A 22,534-nucleotide genomic window follows, 5' to 3' on the forward strand; every position below is an offset into this window, starting at 1 on the left:
CATGTTATGTGGCAGTGATAATTGATTTAGCAAACTTTTATTGTTTTTAAACAATTTTGAGGCTAAGTACAATAGTATTTTGCTTCAAGATATTAATGAACTATTACTATTATACTTTCATTTCTTTAAAGCTTTAAAAATGAACAGCCCCTGAAATATCTGATCTGATGTTAGCTCTCTTGTGAGTCCTAACATGTTAGCTAAGATAATATATATAAGCCTTTAATCAACTCTCATAATCTATTGTTAAAACTTTGTTGGGAGAGAGCTTTGTAAGAATGACAAATAAAAAAAATAAAACATTTTAAGCAATTTGTACATGGATGGAAGTCAGAAAAGTGAAGGATTATAGTTACTGTGTATGGATAACAGCCTTTAAAACTTTATGGGAGACTTTTACTCGGTAATTTCTAGGGCCTTTGGTGGGTAGACATTCACTATGAATTCATTTATTTGAGATGGTAACTGCTACAGTGGTAACTTGGAGTACATACTTTTTGCTTTAGGCCAGCTTCTTCAAGTGGTCAGAGCAGCCAACGGTGCTCAGTATATCTTTCAGCCTCAGCAGTCGGTGGTTCTGCAACCACAGGTCATACCACAAATGCAGCCTGGTGGAGTACAGGCTCCCGTTATACAGCAGGTAAGAGAGTCTGACATCATGATCAGCAGGGGGCTCTTTCTTCTGTATGAATTCTCTGGCTGGTTCCTTTCCCTTTTTTCATGGCCTTTTTATCTGTGTAAGTTCTTAGATTCTGCTCCAGTACTACATGCCCGTCATTCCAAATGCTTGTATAACTCACAATTAATTTATGTGCAGTATGTTTAAGACTAAATTGATGTTATCCCTACTCCCCACTCTCCACCCAGCCTCCTGAGCGAGCTAGTCAGCATTCATTCAGTAAGCATTTACTGTGTGGCTACATAATGGAGTTCTGCAAGGGACTGGAGATTTAGGTGTGAACATGATAGCTTCCTGTATTTTCTGGAAGGAGGTGTGTGCAACCCTCCCTTTTCCTTGCCTCCAATGTCCGAAGTATCAAAAGTCCTACCAGTTCTTCCTTATAGTTCTTTTTTTCCTGACTGTAGTTTTCTCAGAATCTTGACATTTTTTTAGTTCATGCTCATAATTTCTCACTTAAAATATGGTATTGCCCTCTTAATCAGTTTCTCTGCATCCAATCTTTTACCCTCCTAACCTGACTCTGCTATTTTATATTTATAGTCATTCTAAAAAAACCTTAAAACCTTTTAGTGACTTTCCATTGACTCTTTGGAAAAATTCAGAACTTCTCAGCATAGTTTATAAGATTTTTTTTTTCATCTCTTCAGGTTTATTTTTTTGCCATACTTCCTGTTGTTAACCTGCTTCATTTGCTGTTTAGATCAAAGTTAATAAGTGATCACCTATTTGTGTGCACGGTATTACTGTGAGGACACAGATGAGAGGAAAGTGGTTATTTTGTTGAGGAATTTAGGTACTTTGTAAAAGAGACATAATTACATAATGTCAGTATAATAGAATGATGCTAGAAGTAGTAGCAGAGGGAGCACTAATCCAGCCTCTTCATAGCTTTCCAAATTTGGTCCTGCTGTTACTTCTGGGTTCCACTTGATGTTACTCTTCTGTTTAGAGTGCCGCCTTCGGCCTTCCTTCCTGCAGTGCCCTCTGTTCCCACCAAACAAACCAAACAGAAAAGCCTGGCTAATCTCCCAGATACACTCAATATTACCTGTTGGGAAGGCTTCCCTGACCATGCCTTGTTCCTCAAGCTGAATTCAGTAATCTGTCCTTTGTTCCCATCACACCATCGCATACTTCTATTACATCTTCTGTCTTTGAGTTATTTCTTTGTCTGTTGCACCACTAATCTATAAACTTCTTAAGGGAAATAATATCTCACTATTTTTGCATTCCTTGAACCTAATGACAAGTAGTTCCCATTTAGTGCCTTTTTTTTTAATCACTAGGCATTATCTGATTTTAATTAACTATAGTTATAAATATGTTCATTATAACATAATTAATACAGTATTTGATAATGGTTTTTTTTTTAAGTTATGGTTTACTTTAGAATCCTAGAATGCAGACGTTGGAAGGAATTTTAGAAATCATCTGACCTGGTGGTTCTCAGCTGTGTTTGCGTGATTAGAATCATCTAGGGATCTTTAAATAAGATGAAAAGATTTCAGCTCACCCAATTTAAATCAGAATATTAGGAGTAGAGTCTACATATCAGTATTTTCAAGCTACCACGTGACTACTGTTTGTAGCCAGTGTTGAAAGTCACTGATCCTAGTCTAATAAGCGATTAAAGCCAAGAGAGCCAGTGGTTTTTAACTGCTGGTCCAGGGACCGCTGCCAGTCCACCAGAAATTTTGTGCGGGTCCGTGAAAAGAGTTAACCACTCTGCTATTGAATAAAGTTATGAAGTCTATAATCGTTGGGTCTCGAATCTCCATGAAATTTTCTAACAGACTGGCATTGGTCCCCAGACTAGCACTGGAAAACCACTGGGTTAAACATTTTGCCTCTGATACATTTGTATCTGTGATCTTATATAAAACTAGACCTTAGAAGTTCAGATATTTCTGTGTAGTGTTTTTCATAGAGAGGCAGTGTAGGGAAGCATAATAAGAGCAGAAGTAGAAAGCCTAGATTTAAATTTTGATTTTTGTTGACTACAAACTTAGAAAGTTGTTACTAAACCTCTCTATACATCAAAAAAATAAACTGCCTGACCTGTGGTGGTGCAGTGGATAAAGCATTGACCTGGAATGCTGAGGTCGCTGGTTCGAAACCCCAGGCTTGCCTGGTCAAGGCACATATGGGAGTTGATGCTTCCTGCTCCTCCCCCTGTTCTCTTTGTCTCTTTCCTCTCTCTCTTTCCTCTCTCTCTCTCTCCTCTCTCTTTCTAATAAAAATGACTTTAAAAAAATAAACTAACTTGTGTAATTCTTGGCCTGGACTCTGGCATATCCATAGCAAGTACTTGACAAATGAAGCAGTTATCTTCAGAAAATCTGTTTTCCTTAGGAATTTAAATGGTACAGTGGAAATTCAGTGGATCAGTACACTATTTAAACCATTTCTTTGTGCTCTGGTCATTTTAACTATGTATGAGATCTAGCCATTTCTGGTGATTTTTCAGCATTTGGGCCTGTATCTGTGTACCGAGCAATGAAACTGAGCTACTTGATCCTTTTAACTAGTTCCTGACATTTGGTCTTCTTTTGCCTTAGGTACTAGCCCCTCTTCCTGGAGGGATTTCATCACAGACAGGTGTCATTATCCAGCCTCAGCAAATCTTATTTACAGGAAATAAGACGCAAGTTATACCTACGACAGTGGCTGCACCTACAGCGGCCCAAGCACAGATCACTGCGGCGGGCCAGCAGCAGCCCCAGGCCCAGCCTGCGCAGCAGCAGGCTCCGCTGGTGTTGCAGGTTGATGGAACTGGGGATACATCCTCTGAAGAAGATGAGGATGAGGAAGAAGACTATGATGATGACGAGGAGGAAGACAAAGAGAAAGATGGAGCTGAAGATGGGCAGGTAGAAGAGGTATGCTTCTAGTACAAGACTTGAAATGAGAAGTTTTCAATAATTTCTTTTATTTGGTGACAACCTTGAATTATATCCTAATTTTTCAGGGGCTGTTAGAGTGCTGTACAAAAAAAGTTTTAAATACAAAGTTAGATTGTTCTAAATTAGGTAAGGTTTTTAGATTTTTCTGGTTGCATCGATCTTTATTGTTCTATATAGTTGTTAATAAAAATGAATACATACCAAATTAAGTTGTATTTATTGAGGTGATGGAAACAATGCAAGTAATTATAATTTTTTGGCTTATACATTCATGATTTGGCTTAAACATAAGACATTGGTTGAAGAGATAGATGTGGTTAGTCTTTTGTAATAATTTTAAAAGGTTGGTAACATTTGAAAAGAGATGAAACTCGAGAAAAAGGCTAAATGTGACAGAATTTTGTTTTCGAACCTCCATTTGGTCCCTATTCCATACCGTGTCCTTCAGTAACCTTACCTACTCTTCCTGTCCACCCTCAGTTGCGCATCCTTCCTTATTTATTAGTTATACATTAGAAACATAAATCTTTGTTTTTCTCAGTTACTTCAAAATACTTGTCTTACAATTTTAATTGATTACCTTTTGCAGCCTAAGATATCATTCTCTTGCTTATCTCAGTACATAATTCTTCTAAAGTATCTAAGTAATGTTTTTAAATACTGTTTTTATTAAATATTGAATAGATACAAATGAATAAAAAATATTTAAAATAGAAACACCTCAGTGTCCCCATCTAGTTTAAAGAAAATTGCATGACAAAGTCCCCTGGGTGCCTTTTACCCAGTCCTCGTCTGTTTGCCGTCAGAGTAACCATGCTCATGAATTTGTGTTTATCATTAATTTGCTTTCCATTTTACCATATGTGTTTATATCTCTGAAGAGCATGTTTAGTTTTGCATTCCCTTTTATAACATAAATGGGTAGGTATGTGTCATTCTGAGGTTCATTTAAGTTGTATATATTATTTTCACTGTTCAGTATACCATAAGTTATCAATTTTTCTGGTATGATGGGCATTAGGGGATGTGTCTGCTTGCTTACTGTTACAGTTATAAAATAGTCTAGTGTGTGTCATTTGGGCACACATCTGTGGAAGTTTATCTAGGTGTTATACCTAAACACTGAATTACTGGATCCTAAGGCATGTACATCTTCAACTTGACAATAAAATGCCAAACTGTTCTAATAACGCTGCTGCCATTCATTATACATTGCTCACAACAATTAGAGGATATTTTATCATTTCATTTTCATTTTGAAATATCCCCTAATTCTGCTCACAAAAATTAGGGGATATTTTATCACTTCATAATCGTTTTTGAAATATCCCCTAGTTTTTGTGAGCAGTATATAATGGTGCCTATGTCTATGTGTATTCACCATACTTGATATAGAACTCTATATAGTCAGACTTATTTTGCCAGCATGGTAGGTAGAAAATGGTGTTTCATTTTGGTTTTCATTGACATTATTTGATTACAGATGAGGTTTAGCCTTTTTAGTCTTTCATGTCTTTGTAGATCACATCATCAAATCAAATTTGAAAAGTGAGTTTTTCTTGCCTTGTTGGCTTAGCCCTCCAGAACAATATCAGAAATGGTAATAGCAGGTGTTCTTACCGTAATGTTAGAAGGAGTCCTTTCTGTGGTTTACTCCTAAGTATAATGTTTACTATAGGTTTATTGTGGATGTCCTTTCTCATGTTAAGGAGTTCCCTTCTATTCAGAGTAACTAAGTGCTTTGCTTTGTTTTCTAAACTATAAATGAATGTTGAGTTTTATTAAACACTTTCTGTAACTATTAGATAACTATATGATTTCTTATTCATAATCTGTTATTTATGATGAATTGGTTTTTTATTTGTTAACTAATTTTGCATTCCTGGGATAGCACAACTTGATCATTACATATTATACTTTTCTTTTTGCAACAGAGAGAGAAAGACAGACAGATGGGGACAAGACAGACAGGAAGAGAGATGAGAAGCATCAAGTCTTTGTGTGGCACCTTAGTTGTTCATTGATTGCTTTCTCATATGTGCCTTGACCAGGGCCTACAGCAGAGCGACTGACCCCTTGCTCAAGCCAGCGACCATGGGATCAGGTCTGTGATACCACATTCAAGCTAGTGACCTTGGGCTTCAAGCCAACAACCTTTGGGATCAAGCCAGTGACCATGGGGTCATGTCTATGATCCTGCTCTTAAGTTGGTGAGCCTGTGCTCAAGCCGGCAACCTCGGGATTTCAACTCTGAGTCTTCTGCATTCCAGTCTGATGCTCTATCCACTGTGCCACTGCCTGGTCAGGCATTACATATTATACTTTTTATGAATTGCTGAATTCTTCTGGCTGGATAGCTCAGTTGGTTAGACCATTGTTCTAAAGCTCAGAGATTGCTGGTTCGATCCCTGGTCAGGGAACATACAAGTACAGGTGTTCTGTCTCTCTCTTGCTCTCTCCTTCCTCTCTCTGAAAATCAATAAAATCAATATTTAAATATATATATGTGAATTGCTGAATTCCATTTGTTTGGAACTTTTGCATATGTGTGTGTGTGTGTGTGTGTGTGTGTGTGTGTTGTGCTGCTAAAAATATTTGGTTCTAGTAGTAATCTCTACTGTTTAAGTATTGTTTCTTTTTTGAGACATTTGGTAAGTTGTGCAGGCATACCGTGGCGATATTGCTGGATTCGTTCCAGACCACTGCAGTAGAGAGTATTACAATTCAGTGAGTCCTCATGTTTTTGCTGGTGGAGGGTCTTGTCTTCAATTTTTAAAAAACACAACATGTGTGAAAAGCACAATAAAGAGAAACTTGATAAACAAGGTATGCTCATATTTTTCTAAGTCTATTGTTAAATTTAATTTATTAGCATAAAGTTTATGGCAGTATTATCTTCTAGATAGCAGAACAATTTGTAGTCATTTCCTTTTTTTATTTTCTCATTCCTAATATTATTGGGTTTTCTTGCTCTTTTTTCCCTTTTATAATATTTCCAGAGGTATATTAATTTCATCAGTGTTTTCAAAGAATCAGCTTTTAGCTTTATTTTCCTTAGTGTGTCTTTTCCTGTTTTATTGATTTCTGTTCTGACTTCACTGTTTTATTTGTAGAGAATAAAATCTGTGTGATGTGTGCATATTTTGAAATTGATTAACACTTGCTTTATATGGTCAGTTCTTACATAGGCTTCCTGTGTATTTGAAAAGAATGTGTTTCCTGTAGCTGTTTTGTCTTCTATATGAGTCTTGTTAGATTTAGATTGTCAGCATTTTGGGGGAGATATTCTATGCTATTTACAAAAATTAAGGGATATTTCAAAATGAATATGAAGCTGTGAAATACCCCCTAATTTTTGCGAGCAGTTTATATCCTTATTGATATTTTTCCTGTACTTGCCCCGTCAGCAGGGATCACTGAGAGGAAGAGAGATGTTCAACCCCCCACTATGATGTTGGATTGATTTCTTGTTTTGTTTTTTATCATTTTTGCTTTTCCTATTTTGAGCCTAAATATGGGTGCACATAAGATTAAAATTGTACTATTTTCCCAGTGAGTTGAACCACTTATGATTATATAGTATCCTGCTTTTATCTCCAGTAATTTTTTCCCCTGCGGTAAAGTCTGCTTTCTGTGATATTAATAGGGCCATGCCAGCTTTATGCCAGTTAGAATTTGCCTGGTGTAGCTGTTTCAGTCTTTCACTTTTAAACCTTTTGTATTCTTAAGCTTTAGGTATGTTTTTTAATGTGGAATATTGCTATGCGTGCTCTCATGTTAAAAATTTTACATGGGCCAAGGCTACTCAATAGGGAAAGAATTGTCTTTTCAACAAATGATGCTTGTACAACTGAATATACACATGCAGAAGTGGACCTAATAGATTAAATGGATTTCATAGATTAAAATTTTTGTGTATCAAAGGACAGTATAAAAAAGCGAAAAGATAACCTATAAAATAGGAAAAAATGTTTGCAAATAATCTGATAAGGGATTAACATTCCAAATATATTGAGGACTCTTAAAATTCAACAAAAAATTAAACAACCCTATTCAAAATCAGGAAAAGAGCTTAATAAATATTTTTTTAAAGAAGATATACAAATAGTCAACAAGCATGTGAAAAGATGCTCAATATCATTATTCATTTAGAGCAGGGGTAGTCAACCTTTTTATACCTACCACCCACTTTTGTATCTCTGTTAGCAGTAAAATTTTCTAACTGCCCACCAATTCCACAGTAATGGTGATTTATAAAGTATGGAAGTAACTTTATAAAATTTATAAAGCAGAGTTACAGCAAGTTAAAGCATATAATAATTACTTACCAAGTACTTTATATAGAATTTTCGCTGTTTGGCAGAATAAATCTTTATTAAACAACTTACTATAGTTAAATCTCTTTTTATTTATATTTTGGTTGCTCCGCTACTGCCCACCATGAAAGCTGGAACGCCCACTAGTGGGCAGTAGGGACCAGGATGACTACCACTGAAGAGAAATGCAGATCAAAACTGCAAAGAGGATAGCACTTCACATCTACTAGATTACTATCATGAAAAACAAAATAAATATTGGTGAGGATGTGAAGAAATTGGAAGTCTTCTGTATTGCTAGTGGGAATGTAAAATGGTGTAGCTACTGTGGGAAAAGTTAAGCATAGAATTACTATGTGACCTAGTAATTTTACTCCTAAGTATATATAAAGTGAGTTGAAACAGGTGTTCAAACAAAAGTTTGTAAATGAATGTTTATAACAGCACTACTCACAAAATCCAAAAATGTAAGTAATCCACATGCCCATCAGCCAATGTATAGGAAGGTAAAAGCTGTTATGGCCATACAATGGAATATTATTTAGCCATGAAAAGGAACAGAGGAGTGGTATATGCTACAACATGGATGAACTTTAAATGTCACACTAACTTAAATAAGCCAAACCACATATTATATATGTTCATTGTTTGATTCTGTTTATATGAAATAATCTAGAATAGGTAAATCTATAGAGACAGAAAGCCAGGTTAAGGGTTGCCAGGGGTGGGGAGAGATGGGAATAGGAATTGTCTGCTTAATGGTAGAGATGATGAAATTGTTCTGGAATTGTATAGTGGTGATGGTTTCACACATTATGAAGTAAGACTGAATTGTACACTTTAAAATGGTTAAAACATGGAATATCATATTATGGAATTTTACCTCAGTAGTTTTTTGTTTTTTATTTATTTATTTATTTTTTTTCTGAAGCTGGAAACAGGGAGAGACAGTCAGACAGACTCCCGCATGCGCCCGACCGGGATCCACCCGGAACGCCCACCAGGGGCGACGCTCTGCCCACCAGGGGGCGATGCTCTGCCCATCCTGGGCGTCGCCATGTTGCGACCAGAGCCACTCTAGCGCCTGAGGCAGAGGCCACAGAGCCATCCCCAGCGCCCGGGCCATCTTTGCTCCAATGGAGCCTTGGCTGCGGGAGGGGAAGAGAGAGACAGAGAGGAAAGCGCGGCGGAGGGGTGGAGAAGCAAATGGGCGCTTCTCCTGTGTGCCCTGGCCGGGAATCGAACCCGGGTCCTCCGCACGCTCTACCGCTGAGCCAACCGGCCAGGGCTCAGTAGTTTTTTTTTTTTACATTTATATTGATGACAAATCTTTTTACTTAAAGAATACACACACACACACACACACACACACACACACACACACACACACACCAGTGAGTGGGTGCAGGCATAGACTTAATAACTTATTTTTCTTTCTGCTTTTATTTTGTCTTCTTTTACCATTAATTAGAAATCTAAGTTATAGTTTATCATCTGCCACAACTGAGATCAAACTTAACATATTGGTCATTTTATGATCTTGGTCTTTAATTCTTTTTGGTTGAGAAGATCCCCCTGCCCCACATACACACACATTTTAAATCTAATGGTTTAATTAATTATACTCTTAAGAAGCCATCACCACAGTAGTAGACATGCTAATTTGTATTCAGACTCCTGGTCCCTAATGTTAAGAAAAACCAGACTGCTAGCCTATTTTATAACACTTTTCCCCTCCAAATTTTGCCGTGGTTTTCCTTTTCAAACTGCAGCTTCTGGTGGTACATAAGGCCATTATTTCACTAAACCCTCACATTTTCAAACCTAAGAAAGAAGATCATGTCTAGACATCTGAAAAAGTTATTGCAGAGAATTAACCTCCTGTGCTATCCTGAAATAATAGAGGAAATAAAGTTAAACATTATTTCAGACTTGTAAATTACAGCTTAACTATTTTGTTGTATTCAATTTTTGCTGGAATTTCTGTAACATTGGCTAAGGCAGCACAGCTGCAAAGATACCAGTATGTTTGTGGTGTATAAAAATAATAAAGTGTCCCTTTTAATTTGTAGGAGCCCCTCAATAGTGAAGATGATGTCAGTGATGAGGAAGGACAGGAACTCTTTGATACAGAAAATGTTGTTGTATGCCAATATGACAAGGTAAGGATTTGATCAGACTTTTTTCTGACATTTTCTCTGTTGTTATTTCTTCCCTAAACCATCCTTTCTGCTTTGTTCAAACATTTCGGCAGCTGATTGACGCCTTTCATATTTAGTTTAAACAGTGTGAATGAAAACATTGTATAGTTTAGTAGATTATTTTAATAGTATGAGAAATTGGCCTGACCTGTGGTGGCGCAGTGGATAAAGCATCGACCTGGAAATGCTGAGGTCGCTGGTTCGAAACCCTGGGCTTGCCTGGTCAAGGCACATATGGGAGTTGATGCTTCCTGCTCCTCCCCCCCTTCTCTCTCTATCTCTCTCTCCTTTCTAAAATGAATAAATAAAATTAAAAAATTAAAAAAAAAAAAATAGTATGAGAAATTAATTTGTGAAGCCTTACATTTAAAAAATAAGTTATGGGCCCTGGCCGGTTGGCTCAGTGGTAGAGCTTCGGCCTGGCGTGCGGAAGTCCCGGGTTCAGTTCCCGGCCAGGGCACACAGGAGAGGCGCCCATCTGCTTCTCCACCCCTCCCCCTCTCCTTCCTCTCTGTCTCTCTCTTCCCCTCCCGCAGCCGAGGCTCCATTGGAGCAAAAGATGGCCCGGGCGCTGGGGATGGCTTCTTGGCCTCTGCCCCAGGTGCTAGAGTGGCTCTGGTCGCGGCAGAGCAACGCCCCGGAGGGGCAGAGCATCGCCCCCTGGTGGGCGTGCCGGGTGGATCCCAGTCAGGCTCATGCGGGAGTCTGTCTGACTGCCTCCCTGTTTCCAGCTTCGGAAAAATACAAAAAAAAAAAAAAGTTATGAATGACATCATGAGGAGATTCCCATCCTGTTAACGAAGTAAACAGATCCAGCCCCTTTTGAGTTGTCCTTTAACATCAGTAATAAGTCAGGGAGAAGTCTCTTTCCTTTAGCTTCAGTTACCTCAAAGCTAAAAGGGTTTAATTGAATCTCTGCATTTTTTTTTCTTACTAAGGAGAGAACTAGGGTAATAAACAAGACTGACAGATATTTTTACTGAAAATTATTTTTGTGTTTGGTATCATTAAAGAATTTTTGAACAGGGTTCTGTGAGAATTAGCTTTTGACTCCTTGATTTTTTCTTAAAAAGGGTGCTACTTTCCAAGTATTTTTGTTGTAGTTATTGGCATTATTGAGAGTTTTGTTATTTATTGAAACATTTAATTTGGAATAAAAATTGTTTTCTAACTATAATAACTAAATGTATAATAAATCTACAGATTATATTGCATTTATAATTTAATTTCGGTAGTGGTCTTTACCAAATACTAACAAAAGCAATTGGGTTTTGCTTTTAAACACTACTCATTTAGTAAATGAGTATTTATTAAGTACCTAAATGTACCAGGCACTGGCGCAGTAGTCATGATCATGCAAAGTTTTTGTTCTGCATGAATTTCTTTCATAAATGATGAAAATCTTAAATTTGTATTGCTTTAGTAGGAATGAATGTTTTCCTACATGCTTATTGCACACAGATCTGTAGGGAAAATGTCAAGACAATGGATCTTGTCATTTCCTAAAGAAAAGGTAAAGTCAAGCCACTTATATCCCAGTGAAATTACAGAATAAACTTGGTGAGGTCACTGATTCAGAGTTATGAGAACATTCACGTTTGTAGATTGATTTCTAGGTAATTGTTCTTAACACCCTATACCAGGCACATTATAACGAATGTAATTTCTTGTGTTCATGTACAGAAGAGTATTCAGGTTAAAACAGGAAATAACAGTAACCTTTTGTCAAGAAGTCTCACGGGAACCCATTGCAACCAGATTTTTCAGAATACAATTTCATAGTAACAAGATGTCAGATTTATTCGCCAAGATTACACTTCTGCCCTGGCCTGGTTGGTTAGAGTGTCATCCTGATACACAAAGGTTGCCAGTTCGATCCCCAGTCAGGACACATATAGATACAGATCAGTGTTTCTCTCTCTCTGTCTCCCTTCCTCCCTCTCTAAAATCAATAAAATTTAAAAAAAATAAAAAAGAATGCTTCTAAATATTTTCGTATTATATGAGAATGGTTGTATTCTCCTTTGGTACAAATTCTACACATAATATCATATTTCAAATGTTAAAATTGGTTATTTTGATGTTTCAAACTAAGAAATTGAAAGTAGCTTTAATTGTTGAATAAAAAAGTTTTAAAGTTTGCAGAGATCTAATCTTTTTTTTTAGAAATAAATGATTTCTGGAGATTGGGAGTTTTAGTTTTGATTATTTTTTTTTGTCAACAGTAAAGGATAGTGGTGTCCTATGACTGGTTAATGCGGTTGGATAGGCCCTGGCCGGTTAGCTAGGTCGGTTAAGAGTGTCGTCCTGAAAACAGGGTTGCCGGTCTGATCCCCAGTCAGGACACAGACGCTTCTAGGATGCCCAGGAAAGCACGAGTGAGTGCAACAATAGATGAATGCTTCCCTTCCCCTCCCCTCTCTCTCCCTTCCTGTCTCTGTCTGAAATCATTAGAAACTAAGCCCTGGCTGGATAGCTTGGTCGGTTGGAGCATCTTCCCTGGAGCCTGGAGGTTGCTGGTCTGATTTCCTGGTCAGAGCACATACAGGAGCAGCAAGGTGTTCCTGTCCTTCTCTCCTGGCCTCTCTCTCTTTAAAAAAAAATTTTATTTTATTTTTTAAGATTTTTTTACTTTAGAGAGGAGAGAGAGAGAGAAGGGGGAGGAGCAGGAAGCATCAACTCCCATATGTGCCTTGACCAGGCAAGCCCAGGGTTTTGAACTGGCGACCTCAGCGTTCTAGGTCAATGCTTTATCCACAGTGCCACCACAGGTCAGGCCTGCCTCTCTCTCTCTCAAAAAAAGGGGATGTTGGATATGTTTTGAGCCAACTTGAATTTTAGTTTATTTTTGAAGGCTAAATTTTAGAAAGTCAATAATGAGTCAGTATTAGAAGTGATCACAGAAAGAATTAATGAAGTTTGTGTTGCTAATCAAATTAGAATTTTAGTTCAACCTAATAATGAAGCAGAGTTTTCCCTTAAGTATGGGTAGGTAAGTACTGATGGCATCAGGTGTTGAGGCTTCAGCCTTACTTATAGGACATTTTTCTTAATATGTTTGCTGTTAGGAAATTTAAGAGTCTACCTCCTTCACGAAGGGCATAGGGCCAATAATTTTTTTGTCAAGTTATATTTTATGATTTTATTAAAATGAAAATATTTACCATTTATTACTCAATAGGACTTCATGCTGAGTATATGGGCTATTATTTGCTTTTTGCAAATTGTCTTACAGCAAAATACAATTAATTTTTTTATTTCTCTGTGGAACTCCTTTTTCCTGCCACTTTCTTGTTTATATGATGCTGTTGTCTTGCAGGTTGCATCCGCTCAGTTCATGCTGGAAGCAAGTTTGTATACCTATTTTTAGGATAGTTTGTGAATACTTTCTCTACAGGATGCCAAAGAAAAGATGTGGCAGAGGTCTTTTCATACAACAGTTTCATACAACAAATATTATCTGAGTGTCTGTGTTGTCCCAGGGCACTGTTCTAATCTAAGAGATTGAGATACACTAGTGAACAAAACTACTGTAAATAATCTCCGTCATTGGGAAGCTTACTGTATTCCATGGAGACAGATGTTAAAACATAAATAATTAATATGGTGTGTTAGAAGCTGATAATTGGTATGAAAAATAAGGAGTGGGAGAGGGACAGGTTACAGTTTTAAATAGGATAGCCATGCTAAAATCTTTTGAGAATATGACATTTAAACAGACTTAAAGAGGGTTAGCCTTATGTGGTGGCAGAGCCTGCCTGTTGTGTGTGGCGCAGCAAGAGGCCGTGTGGTTTGACTCGGGGAGAGTGCAGTAGTATAGTAGTAGATGAAGTCAGAGGTAGGGAGGGCAGAGTGTGGGACTTTGTGAGGATAGAGCCTCTTACTCTGTGTGAATTGGGAAGCTATTGGAAGATTTTAGATGAACAAATGTGGTACCACATTTTAATTTTAAAATGGTTACTTTTCATTCCTTGTTGAGATCAAAGTATTTGGAGGAAGTAAAGGTTGAAACAGGGAGACTAATAGAAGGATACTGTAGTAATCCAAGTGAGAGAAGGATGACTCAGGCTAGGGTGGTAGTATTAGAAATACAGTAATGGCGAAAAGCAGTTGCATCTTGGTTGTGTTTTGAAGGAAGACTCAACAGGAATTCCTGACTCTTTTTAGATGTGCGATAGAAAAGAAAAAGAGGAGTCAAGAATGACTCCAAGATTTTTGATGAGTAACTGAAAGAAGAATGGTGATGCCATCAACTGAGATGGGAAAGTCTGCAGATGGAGTAGGTTTAAGAGACGGGAGCAGTTGGTTTTGGACATGTCTGTTAGACATCCAAATGATCCATCTTAAGATGTTAATTTTAATATCTACAACGTGTATTTAGACCAGAGCTAGTAGACCAATAAATACAAGACTCTGCTCCGACTACTATTGTAACTTTTTTGTGTTCTGTCTTAATGGTAGGAGAACTAGAATAAACACACATAGTTTAAGTCAGTAATATAGAGGAAGAGTATGGATTGAATGTGGTTTTCAAATATATGAAGTTTCTTGATTTTTTAAAAAGTTTATTGACTTCAGAAAGAAAGTGGGGGAGAGAGAGAAAAAGAAATAATTGACCAGTTTTTATATGTGCCCTGACGGGGGATTGAATCTGCAACCTTTGTGTGTAGTATTGGGATGACACTCTGACCAATCAAACTGTCTGGCAAGGGCTCTTTAATTTTTATTTATTTATTTATTTAAATTCCAAAAGGCAGAACTAGGATCAGTCAGTAGAAGTTTGAAGGAAGCAGATTTCAGTAAGGTGTAAAGTATGAAGACTTATAAAAGAGTTGTCCCAGAAAGGAGTAACATAATCTGTAATTTTCTGCCTTTCACTTTTAATCACTTTAAGCAGGCACTGAACAGCAATTTGTCAAGAATATGCCATGGAGAATGTTTACACTGGGAATTTAGTCTGTGGAATTTTAGGAATAGGGCCTCAGAAAATACCTGTATATACTGAGCATTTCTGCATTATTATTTAAAACAGCTTGATTTAGTAGAAAGCATATTGGACCCAGACTCGAGAATTATTATTATTATTTTTTTTGTATTTTTCTGAAGCTGGAAACGGGGAGAGACAGTCAGACAGACTCCCGCATGCGCCCGACCGGGATCCACCCGGCACGCCCACCAGGGGGCGAGCTCTGCCCCTCCGGGGCTTCGCTCTGCCGTGACCAGAGCCACTCTAGCACCTGGGGCAGAGGCCAAGGAGCCATCCCCAGCGCCCGGGCCATCTTTGCTCCAATGGAGCCTTGGGCTGCGGGAGGGGAAGAGAGAGACAGAGAGGAAGGAGGGGGGGGTGTGGAGAAGCAAATGGGCGCTTCTCCTATGTGCCCTGGCCGGAAATCGAACCCGGGTCCCCCGCACGCCAGGCCAATGCTCTACCGCTGAGCCAACCGGCCAGAGCTCGAGAATTATTTTAATGGCAGTATGCCCTTGGTCAAGTCATTTAACCTCTCCAGGCTGTAGTTTTCTTTTGAAAATGAAATTCTGAACTACTTGATTTGAGATCCCTTTAGTTTAAAGTAGAAGAACCATGGGTCCTTCTTTGAAGAGGATGTGAGCTTGAACTGAACATTGAATGATGAGTGGGACTTAATGGAGAAAGAAAGATGGGTCATTTTAGTTGATTAAATTTTACAACTCCTTTTCCCCCTAAATTCATGAAATTGTACACCTGGCCCAGTTAGAACGCTGTCCTTCTCTCTTGGGCTTAACTGTATGTTTTTGAATTCTGGGTTGAGTGGCTGGATAGTTAGTATTACTTGTCATATGTTTGTTAAATGCTGCAATGAATTGAAGTCTTGAAAACACTAAACTATAAGGAGTTTTACTGTGTAGAATCAGTTCATGTTTGCATATACTTTAAAAATAATACTAGAAATGTCTGTGGGGTGCCATTGGGAATTAATCAGAAGGTATACTTTCAGCTGATGAGAATAGGGGAAGCGTTGTGGAGGACACAGACAGCATTTTTAGGTGGATTTTGAAATAAGAATCGGATTTTTAAAACTAGGAGCAAAGGCAGATACTTTTTTTGATTGAAATATAGTCTTTGAGTAATATGAAGGTAAGAATTAGGCTTGGAAAGGTAAGTTTTTACCAGGTCACTTAGAAATAGAAATAGTCAGCAGAGGTAATTGGTTAGACGTGTGCTTCTGGCAGCAATGTTTATAAGATGATGGGAAGGAAGGGAAGAGTGAAGGCATGGGAATCAGTTTGAAAGTTAACTGTAATAAATCAGATGACAGGAAGCTATTGATGTGGTAACTAGATTATTGTTGGCCTTGGAGTAAACAGTTGCCAGGTATTCTGAAGATAACTAAAGTAGAATTAGAGATAAGGTAAATAGAGGTTTAAAATACTAATATTTAGTATGCATACTAATACAATGAGGGTATAGTAGTAGAAAGGTGAGAAATGTGGAAATTGTTTCTACATGTGAGGAAGAGGAAGAGCATTTTTGTAAACATGGTACGAATATTAAGGAAAAATACTGTCCTGGTGATCAGTTAGAGGCATGAAGAAAAGCCTAACGTTAAGTAAGTGGTGTAGATGTAAATGGAGTTATCAGAGCAAAGGCAAAACATTTCCTGTGAAAAGAGGACACGTGTATATGCAAACCTGGTAGAGAGATTTTACAGAGAAATATGAACTGCTTTAATGAACACAAGAACCAAGAGTTGTAAAAAACACTATAGATTTATTTATTTTTTAATCCACCTAGTGAGTGGTTTGTTTGTTTTGATCAAGTTAAACTTTATTTAAAAACCAGTCCTACCACATTGTAAGAAAACTGGAGAATTCACAAGTATTTGGAGATTAAACAACATGCTACTGAACAACCAATGGGTCAATGAAGAAATCTAAAGAGAAATAAATACCTTGAGACAAATGAAAATGGAAATACAGTGTAACATATTAAATCTTATGGATGCAGAAAAGCAATTCTAAGAAGTTTGTAAAGATGCCTACATTAAGAAATAAGGAAAGATCTCACACAACATAACTTGACATCTCCGGGACGAGAAAAGGAACATATGGAGCACAAAGTTAGTAGAAGGGAGGAAACAATAAAGATCAGAGAAGAAATAAATGAAAAGAAGATTAAAAGAGAATAGAAAAGATCAATAAAAGTAAGAGCTGGTTCTTTGAAAAGATAACATTGTTTAATCTATTGCTGGACTCACCAAGAAAAGAGAGAGGACTCAAAATCAGAAGCAAGATACCACAGAAATACAAAGGATCCTAAGAGACTGCTGTGAACATTTACATGTGAACATATTGACCAATATAGAAGAAATGAATTAAATTCCTAGAAACATATAACCTTTCAAACTGAATCATGAAGAAATAGGAAATCTGAACAGACTGATCTCCTTAAGGAGATTGAATCAGTAATTAGAAACTTCTCAACAAATAAAAGTCCAGGATGAGACAGCTTCACTGGTGAATTCTACCAAACATACAAAGAGGAATTAATGCCAATTTTTCTCAGTCTTCCAAAAAAATAGAACAGAAGGGAATACTTCAAAATTCATTTTACCAAAACCAGAGAAGGACACCAGTATCCTTGTTGAACACAGATGCAAAAATCCTCAACAAAATACTGGCAAACTGAATTCAATAATACAGTAAAAGGATCATATACCATGGCCAAGTGGGATTTATTTCAGGGATGCAGGGATGGTTCAACATCCTTAAATCAGTATAACAGCACATTAACAAAATGAAGGATCAAAGCCATATGATTAAATTGAGTGTCCATTTATGATAAAAACTCAACAAAGTGGTTAAAGAGGGAATGAACCTTAATTTAAAGGACATACATGACAAGCTCACAGCAAGTATCATACTCAGTGGTGAAAAGCTGAAAGCTTTTCTGGTAAGATCAGAAACAAGTCAAGGGTGTCCTCTTTTACCACTTTTACTTAACATAACATTGGAAGCCCTAACTAGAGCAATTAAACAAGAAAAAGAAATAAAACTTACTCAAATTAGAAAGGAAGAAATAAAACTGTCACTATTTGCAGATGACATGGAAAACCCTAAAGACTCCACCTAAAAACTGTTAGAACTATTAAATTCAGTCAAGTTACAATATATAAAATCAAAATGGGGGGGCGGGGGGAAAGGGAGAGGGAAAGGGGGAGGGGGAGGGGCACAAAGAAAACTAGATAGAAGGTGACAGGACAATCTGACTTTGGGTGATGGGTATGCAACATAATTAAAAGACAAGATAACATGGACTTGTTGATCTTTGAATATATGTAACCTGATTTATTGATGTCGCCCCATTAAAAAATAAAATTATAATTAAAAAAAATAATAAAATAAAAATGGAAAAATTTACTACATTTCTGTACATTGATAATGAACTGTCATAAAGAGGAATTAAGAAAATCCCATTTACAATTGTATCAAAAAGAATAAAATACCCAGGAGTGAATTTAACCAAGGAGAAAGACATGTACACAAAAACTAAAGATACTGATGCAAGAAATTGAAGACATAAATTAATGGAAAGATATTTTGGATTGGAAGAATTGTTAAAATGGCCATAATGCCAATCTACAGATTTGGTGCGGTCTTTATCAGAATTCCAATGATATTTTTCACAGATACAGAACAAATCTAAAATTTGTATGAACCATAAAAGACTCTTCAGCCAAAGCAATTTTGATGAGCAACAAAGCTGCAGTTACCACGCTTCCTTGCGTCAAACTATATTACACAGGTATAGGAATCAAAACAGTATGGTACTGGCATAAAGACAGACACATATAAACAGAACAGTAAAGAGAGCCCAGAGCTGAACCCATGTGTAGATGTTAGGACAAAAGCCAAAAATACACAGTGTGTAAAGGACAGTCTCTTTAATTAATGGTATTGGCAAAATTGGACCACTATTGCACCATACCTAAAAATCAATTCAAAATAAATGAAAGAGTTGACTGTTGAGACCTGAAACTTTAAAATTCCTAGAACATGTAGGTGGTAAGCTCCTTAACATCAGTCTTGATTTTTTTCGATTTGACAACAAAAGCAAACACAACACAAGCAAAAATAATTAATTGTGGGACTATGTCCAACTAAAAAGCTTCTGCACAGCAAAGGAAACTACCAAAAAAATGAAAAGGCAACCTACTGAATGGGAGAAAATATTTGCAAGTCATATCTGATAAGAGGCTATTCAAAATACATAAAGAACTATAACTCAATAGCAAAAATACAGTCTGATTAAAAAATGGGCTGAAGATCTGAATAGACAGTTTTCTAAAGAGGATATACAAATGGCCAATCCATAAACGAAAAGGTGCTCAACATGACTAATCAGGGAATTTGCAAATCAAAATCACAATGAGCTATTATCATTAATATTACCTGTTAGAGCGGTTGTTATCAAAAAGACAAGTAACAAGTGTTGGCGAGGATGTGGAAAAAAGGGCACCCTTGTGCACTGTTGGTGGGAAATGTAAATTGGCACAGACACTATGGTAAACATGGAGGTTCCTCAAAAAGTTAAAAATAATAACATCATATAATCCTACAGTTTCACTTCTGGGTATTTATTCAAAGGAAACAAACACTAACTGGAAAAGAAATATGACCCATATTCGTTGCAGCATTATTTATGAAAGCCAGGACATGGAAAAAAGTGTCCACTGATGGATGAATGGTTAAAGAAATAGTGATATATATAAAATGGAACATTACTCAACCATAATAAAAAATGAAGTCTTGCCATTTGTGACAATGTGGATGGACCTTGAGGGCATCATTCTACATGAAGTCAGTCAGACAAAGGCAAATACCATAGATCTCATTTACATGTAAAATCTAGAGGATAGATTGATTACCACCAGATGAGGGATGGGTGATGGTGCTCAAGGGTACAAACTTACAGTTATAAAATAAATAAGGCAAGGAATATAATGTACAGCATGGTGACTGTAGTTAATAATAGTGTGTGATATGTATATATATATATTATATATATGAAAGTTGCTAAGAGAGTGGATCTTAAAAGTTCTTATCACAAGAAAAAAAAAGTTGTAACTGTAGTGGTGAATGGTAACTAGATTTATTGTGATTATTTCTCAATATATAAAAATGTTGAATCGTTGTACACCTGAAAGTAATAGAATGTTAATGTCAATTAAGAAACCAGTTTGTAAATGCAGTAATGTACAAGACCAAAATTCTTGGTGTGCAAATGGGTTTTTTTGTTGTTTGTTTCCTCTGTCTTTTGATTGTATCTCTTACCTTTTTTTGTTTCTTTATTTAGATACACAGAAGTAAAAACAAGTGGAAATTTCATCTCAAGGATGGCATTATGAATCTTAACGGAAGAGATTATATATTTTCCAAAGCCATTGGAGATGCAGAATGGTGAAGAGTTAGTTCTTTTCTTTTATAAATAAAACAAAAGAAACTTAAAAAAAATTTTAAAGTAAACAGTAAGACACTTGGGACATACTTCAACCAAAACTTCTGCATGTCAGCAAAAGTGCAGTAGAAGCAAAGCTACTGGAACAAAGAGACCTTGACAACATAGACACTACTTGTAACTGGCAAGCCATGGAACTGTAGCATCTGGGGTTGTTGGGGGGGGGGCTAGGGTTTTGTGTAGGAAACCCATATTGTTCATTTTAAATACAGGTACCTGCCACCGGTATTAGCATGTAAAGCTTTGTCAATATTCCTTCCTCCAACTTGGATTCAATCAGAAATAGAATGAACTGAAGGAACTTCCCTTTTGATAGATTGAAATGAAACTGCTTAATGTATGTGGTTATATTTGGTATAAATTGTGTGAGCTTTTTAAAAAAGGGCAAGAATTATGGTGTTGGATTTTAATTCACTTGTATAAGGAAGCAATTTAGAAATAGGTCTTAAATATTTTTACTTGCTATTCTCCCACAATAATATATACCTCTTCCTTCCCTGCTTTATGAAACATCTACTTAGAGTTAAAGGAAGTAATCAGTGATCACAGTTTGGAGACAAAATTTGACCCTGGAATGGATATTTATTTTAATTAGGTTTTTATATTCATTAAACTAGACTCGGGTCTCATCTGAGTTGAGCGGAACTAAAATTACAACTTCAGTTTCCTTACAGAAAAGTTGTAATTGTTTCTTTTAGTCTCACACCTTAAAAAAGAAACCCCAAAGTGGCTCCTTAGAATATGGTTTATTTCACAAAGTTATCATCCAGCTGAAGTTACATACACGTGAAGAGATACAGACTTTTTCCAGTTGGGCTAAAGTGTATGTTTATTTTATGTGTTTGGTCTTGAAGCTAAACAAACATTCAGATAACATTCTGTGCATTGGCTGAAGCATTGGGCAGGTGGTGAGGATCTGGATTTTTATTAAACAATTTAGTAATTATAAAAGTTTCTTGTGTTTACTAGTAAATAATTTTAAAGCTATTTTAATTGAACAAATTTTTTAAAATGCAACTTTGTAATCTGAGGACAATTTTGGGGTCCGAGAAGGTGGGCCACTAAGTACTACATATTTACCTCTTTCAGTTGGTGGCCCTTCCTGGCCATTAATAATATAGACATGGGCTCCAGTTTGCACATTGGGAAGAAAGCATATACATTTGACTTATATTAAAAATAATAGAAACTTACTATTTATATGAAGAATGCATAGCTCTGTTCTGTGAGGGCTGTAGAGCACACTGGCAGTACTGTGCTGTGTGAACTAGTTGCCTGGGAGACTGAGAAGAACACTTGTCTTCACCTTTGTGTTCTTACAGGTAATTCTGTTCATGGTATACTGGCAGAATTCACATGTGTTTTAAGTTACTTTTGTATATTGATTTTTTTAAGTCTTCCATTTTTGTCTTCCTTTTATTTGCCTTTGTGTTTCCAGAAGTAACATAGAAACACTTAAAAGTACATTGCAAAGAAAAACTGTGAGCTTATTATATATTGTAGTTTTTTTTTTAACACAAATCTTTACACTTTTCAAAAAGGCTAACTAATCTTTTTTTTTTTTTTGGCTATTTCCCACCACACATACCAAGTCGGTCCCATTAACTTACATTCTGAACTTTGGTGTAAATGGTGGTTTCTAGCATGCTAGTAGTTTTGCTTTATTTAGATGCTAGAACTGGTAATACGGTTTTTATTTTTACTATAACTTTGTTTTTTGGAGGGGAGATTTATTAGTTTACCCCACTACTCAAAGCACACACAGTTTGTTTTTTTATTGAGACTGGGAAGGTAGGGGTGAAATCACAGAAGTCCCGTTGTTCGGTTGTCCTTCAGTGTAGTTGATAGTAGATTTCCATTTGTCCGGTGAAGAGTCAGCGACCTGAACTACCTATAAAAGCTGAGCAGCGCTGCAGTGTTGATGGAAACCCTTTGTC

At 36.7% G+C, this 22,534-nt stretch overlaps 1 protein-coding gene across 1 annotated transcript in view; it reads left to right on the forward strand.

Annotated features, from left to right (window-relative positions):
* The window catches only part of GTF2A1 (general transcription factor IIA subunit 1), a 47,094-nt gene extending 26,028 nt beyond the window's left edge, over positions 1–21,066 (forward strand). Inside the window, exons 6-9 of the mRNA XM_066342519.1 lie at positions 507–640; positions 3,241–3,561; positions 9,974–10,063; positions 20,436–21,066. Of these exons, the coding sequence (XP_066198616.1) occupies positions 507–640; positions 3,241–3,561; positions 9,974–10,063; positions 20,436–20,543 (653 nt within the window). The 3' untranslated portion in view covers positions 20,544–21,066. The remainder of the gene's footprint in view (positions 1–506; positions 641–3,240; positions 3,562–9,973; positions 10,064–20,435) is intronic.
* The last annotated feature ends 1,468 nt before the right edge of the window (positions 21,067–22,534 follow it).

Source organism: Saccopteryx leptura, chromosome 6 (assembly GCF_036850995.1).
Source record: "Saccopteryx leptura isolate mSacLep1 chromosome 6, mSacLep1_pri_phased_curated, whole genome shotgun sequence".
NCBI lineage: Eukaryota > Metazoa > Chordata > Mammalia > Chiroptera > Emballonuridae > Saccopteryx > Saccopteryx leptura.